The sequence below is a fragment of the Hordeum vulgare genome, chromosome 2H (assembly GCF_904849725.1).
Source record: "Hordeum vulgare subsp. vulgare chromosome 2H, MorexV3_pseudomolecules_assembly, whole genome shotgun sequence".
Classification (NCBI taxonomy): domain Eukaryota; kingdom Viridiplantae; phylum Streptophyta; class Magnoliopsida; order Poales; family Poaceae; genus Hordeum; species Hordeum vulgare.
The window spans coordinates 529,288,170-529,293,384 of record NC_058519.1 but is presented as its reverse complement, the minus strand read 5'-3'; the positions used below and the strand labels follow the sequence as shown (position 1 = coordinate 529,293,384).

Below are 5,215 nucleotides of genomic sequence, written 5' to 3'. Positions count from 1 at the left end.
CCATTGTCATTTTTTTGAGATTTTCTCCATTAAATGAATGTTGCTCCATAAGCCGTTATCTAAGGGATTATCAAAAAAAAAAAGTGTGCGAACACGGTAAAATTCCACAAAGCCTACAAAATAGGCAAAAAAATAACGATAAAAGAGTCTCATAATTTGGGCGCATCAGCCGACCCGTTTAACTTTTTCCATTTTCATATTAAAGAAAAAAAGGATGCAATAACACAGTTTGAACCACAAAACCTCTCCATTCACGACATAGAGAAGTAACCACTAGACCACCTCGATTAACATGTTAATTAGCTTCTTTTCCTCCTTTTATCCTCTTGACATCGCGTCATTTTTTGTTTTCTTTGTTCTTGAAACGGTTTTGTTTGGTCTTTTAATTTCATTTTTCTTTTTGCTAAATGCATTAACTTATTCTTCAAATTTGCGATATTTTTACAAAATCCATGAACTTTTATTCAAAATTGATGAACTTTTTTTCAAAATCGATGAACATTTTTCAATCTAAACGAGCTTTCTTACAAAAATTGACGGTTTTTCAGAATCAATGAATTATTTAGAATTGATGAGTTTTTTAAATTTGATGATTTTTTCAATTGCCATAAACTATTTTCAAGTTCGATGAACTATTGTCAATTTTGCTAAAAAATTCTATTTCGATTTTTTCCTTCAATTTCAATGAATTTTTTTCCATATTTGATTTTTTTCAATATCGATAACCTTTTTAAAATCTATGAACTTATTCCAAAATTTCATGATTTGTTTTCCAGTTTTTTCTACGTGGTGCTTTCTTTAGCAGGTACTGGGCCTGCCCGCAACACGTCCCTACGAGAGCCAGGAGCTCCAATCTCAGAACATTGAATATGAGGCGAAATAACTAATTGAGGAGTACTCCTTTCAAAGATCACTCCCATCTAGCCATGTTGTGAAAAGTAGTGCACTATATGTGTGCCACTTGTCGTAACCTGAGAGTTTTCCTTTTTTTTTGTAGATCCTTAATTTCAAAATACTTTAACTCCTAAACCGTATGTCCAAATCTCAAACTATTTTCATCGTTGGATTCCTCGCGTCGAGATCTTTAAAACAAGATCTCATGTTAATAGGTTTTAACAAACTTCTTTCCATGGAGAAAACCGGATAAAAAAACTGGACTCGAAAATCATGCCTCCCGCGAAAGCTAAAAAACATACGTTTTTTTTCGTCCCTGAGAGGCACGACTATGCCTCTCGTGGAAGCAAACCTGCGCCTTTCGCGGAAGCAAATCGTGTCTTTCACGAAAAAACAAAAAACATAGTTTTTTCGTTTTCGAGAAACACGGCCGTGCCTCTCGCAAAAGCAAATCCGTGCATCTCGCAAAAGGAAAACCGTTCCTTTTGCAAAAAAACAACAAGAAACACATTTTTTTGTTTCCAAAAGGCATGGCTGTGCCTCTTCCAAAACCAAATCTGTGTCTCTCGCGAAAGGAAAACCGTGCCTCCTAAAAAAATATATGTGTTTTTCCGATTTCCGTGAGCAAGAAAATTCGTGCTTTTGAAGAAAGAAAGAAAACAGGAAATATGTTTTTTCAGATATTTTTTATTTTTTTTCATCCAAAAGCTAAGAAATACCGGTGAAAAACCATACCCCGAGAAAACCCAAAAAACCCCATCTAAAAAGCCGAAAATGTGTGAAATAAAAAATAAAAATCTAAATAAAATATTCAAGACGCGATACATGAAGATAGCTAAAAATGCGTTTGCTCTCAGCTCCATAACCGATGGCGAAATTCAATCAAGATTGTAATAAAGCCTCTAAAGGTCAACACGGCCATAGTTTATTTATTTTTTCCTGACAGAGAGCCATAAGGCCTTGGCTGCATTGGCCCAGTATTTACCTGACTCCTATAGGAAAAAGAGGCGCTTGGCCCGATCTCTTTTGTGCCCTAGCAGCTCGCCTCTCGTCTCCCTCGTTTCCTTTCCCCGGAACTCCCCAATTCGGGCGCTCGATTCCTGGCTTCGCCTCGAGCCGATCTCACCTGTTGTTGAGGCATGACGGCTTGCAAGCAGACCGCATCCACGGGCACCGATGTAACCATGGACGAGGCCGACAGCAAGTAAGAATCGAAAACTGAATCTTGTTTCTGTGATGCAAGAGACACCCAAGTTTCGGTGCATCGAGCCGCCGATCCATAACCTTGGATTCTTACGCAGATCGTCAGCAAAGAGAGATGGACCGGAGGAGCGGAAGCCCTGGACCAAGTGCAGGAAGGGGAAGAAGGTCAAGGGCAAGTAAGATTCCAACCGATTTGTGTGATGCAATAGAGGTTAATTTTGGTGCGTCGACCCATGACCTTCTCGATGTTCCACGCAGGTTGGCGGTGAAGAGCAATGGAGCGGAGAAGCCCAAGACCCACGACCTTTCCGATGTTGCACGCGGGTTGGCGGCGATGAGCACTGCAGAGGATGAAAAGCTCGGCCTGGTCACCTACCAGTGAGATGAGATCCTCCACGTTTTTTCTGATTGTTGTTCAGTTTTTTTTTTTTTTTTGCTTTTCTGGACGGCGCTGATTTGACCATGATTTGGTTAGGAACCACTTCTGGATGAAGTACTTCAAAGACATCTGTGACAGGCCATCCGTAGATGCTGTCAGTTCGACCTTTCAATGCCTCCTTACCTCTATCAGAAGGCATAATGATTTGTTTCAATTGTTTCGTGGATGAATTGATATTTTGTTTCTTGTGGAAAACTTTCAGATTAGAAAAAAAGCCGCTGAAATTTGGAAATCCTTTAACGCTTCGGTAAGACGGCTTCTAATCTTCTGTAACTTTTGCCATGCTGATTTGTTGTTGATACATACATGGATGGATCTGTGTTGCAGGCTAAGGCCCCTCATGTAGCCAAGGGCCGTGTGACCAAAATAGCCCTGGCTCGGATTGATGAGTTCTATAAGGTTGAGACAAAGACCTAGCGCATTTACCTATTTTTAGATGACTGTACCGTTATAGCTAAGCATCCTCTTCATATATAACGCTCTTCCATCACATATATTATTTCCAATAACAATAGATAATCTCATGTACTTTACCTTTCATTGGAAGAATAATTAAACTATTTTTGTTTGCACATTTAATTTAATTTCCTGTTGATCCTGTTTCTGCTTCAATCTTTATGGATTTCTTTCCTTTGTAGACACTGGAGTTGGCGGAGAATAAGATGATGAATCTGAACATGTGACCGCACAAGATTTCTAAGATGTGTTTGAATAGGTGATTTGCATTTTTCTTTTTGTTATCTGTACGTATATCTTTTTGATTGGTTACTCAATTAGCAGGTAATCTATGTTCTTTTGTTTTGTTTTTTAAGGTGTCTGTTGTAAGGATTTGATTAATGTCTGAACTAGCTAGTTATTAGATTTATACGTATGGCTATGAGTTAGATAACATACGCTCCTGCTTTCTACTCTGCGAGCCTCTCATATGCATGTTAATACAAAGTCAGGCTCACATGACTTTTGATTATCTTGAAAGTTCAGTATTTGCCTCCGATGGAGGCACCCATGGTATCATATGTTGCCGAAAACAGGAGAACATGATTGTCAGCGACAGAAGTAGAACGTGTGCTGACACATTAACTTAGTTCTATTCTTGTTCATTCAATGTTTCTGTTGTTGGTTTTGTCTAGTAATACTGCTGAAACAATTCAGCTTTTGATCGTATAACCTTTTTTATGATTTCCACAAGGAGTTAGATACCATAGCTCTCTTGCTTTCTACTCCCTCCGTCCCATAATGTAGGACGTGTTTTGACACTAGTGTAGTGTCGAAAAGTCTTACATTATGGGATGGAGGGAGTAGTTTGTGTGTCTAATTCTCACTTGACTTGATTATCTACCTGAAGCCTGGGATCATATGTAGCCAAAAACATGAGAACATGATTGTTGACAAAAGAAGTTGATTTTTTGGTAGCATAAATAGACTAATCTTGTTTGTTTAGTGTTTCTATTGTTGGTTTTGTCCAGTAATGCTGAAACGATTCAGCTTTGTTTTTTTTTGTTATAATTTTCACAATTTTCATGTTAACTTACTGTTCAAGTCATGCAAAAATTGCAAGATATAACTTTGTCAGTTTTTCCATGAATGGGCAGTAGAAGTTTGTTTTTATTATTTCCACGTTGGTTTATGTTGGTGCAGTACCGTTGAGCAGTGTCTAATGTGACCATCATGCCATGGTTTTATAGGTGGGCATGCTATTGGAATTGGTCTTGGTGGCCTTGTAGATGGCAAGGAAGAAGGAACTAAACTTAGTACTCCTTCCGTTCCAAAATAAGTGTTGTGGTTTTGAACTGAAACCACAGCAATTATTTTGGAACAAACCACGACAGTTATTTTGGAACGGAGGGAGTACCGATTAATTTTGACGTGTTTCTGTTCTGTTGAACAAAACAACGCTCTTTTACTATTGCATATATCTTGTGTCGATAATATCATCCTTCGAACTCCACCACACATCACTGATAAAGGAGTTTCATCTGCTTTTGACATTTATTTGTTGTTAACTGCCATGTTATTAGACTACATATGAGAAAGGCAAACTCTTTAAAAATGTAACTGATTGTTTGCACTGGAGTATGGAACATGATGCCAGACTCAATGCAACTTTGTTTGCTTGCAGAAATGTCTTGGTAGATCACACAATTGCTGCAACCAACTCCAGAACCTGATTCTGTATGCTCCGGCACTTGGAGGGCTCAGATGCAGGTGCAGATCAAGCTGCCATATGGACAATATTAGTTTTAAATATGTTTTGTGCTCCTGGCTTTAGATGTGGAACTCTTTTGCATATTTTGTGATGTTTGCTTAGTAATTTTGAACATCCGCTAAGTTATTTCATAATTAGAAACCCTATGATGACACTGTGAGATTGCTAGGTGCTGACTGCTTAAGTTGTTGTTTCTCCGTTATGTTATGGGTTATCCCAACCAAACCAAGTGGGGGCATGTTGTATTATGTGCCAAGTGTGTCAGTTATATTACAGTATTTAACTATGGTAAGAGAAAATAGAATTCGCTGAAGTTCACCTCTACTTGTTGGAGTCTTGTGATGTCGCTGCCTTTGCAAAATTGCAAGCTTCAAAATTAGCATCTCTCCGTTCATGGACACGTCCAATAGTATACTAGTAAGCTCAACGCATGTCAAATTTTAACCAAATATAAGAATGACATCAGTATAAAA

General features: G+C 38.4%; 1 protein-coding gene across 2 annotated transcripts; it reads left to right on the top strand.

The window, feature by feature from the left end:
• Positions 1-1,853: 1,853 nt before the first annotated feature.
• On the top strand, positions 1,854-4,990 carry LOC123427017 (HMG1/2-like protein). Of its 2 annotated transcripts, none has more exons than XM_045110946.1 (8): positions 1,854-2,098; positions 2,196-2,273; positions 2,356-2,475; positions 2,573-2,630; positions 2,739-2,783; positions 2,864-2,935; positions 3,175-3,251; positions 4,656-4,990. In XM_045110946.1, the coding sequence occupies exons 1-7, from the start codon at positions 2,034-2,036 to the stop codon at positions 3,217-3,219; spliced, it is 483 nt and encodes a 160-aa protein (XP_044966881.1). In that variant the 5' UTR covers positions 1,854-2,033; the 3' UTR covers positions 3,220-3,251; positions 4,656-4,990. The 2 variants fall into 2 exon arrangements, with proteins under 2 accessions (XP_044966881.1, XP_044966882.1); XM_045110947.1 differs by lacking the exon at positions 4,656-4,990 and adding an exon at positions 4,222-4,654.
• Positions 4,991-5,215: the final 225 nt, after the last annotated feature.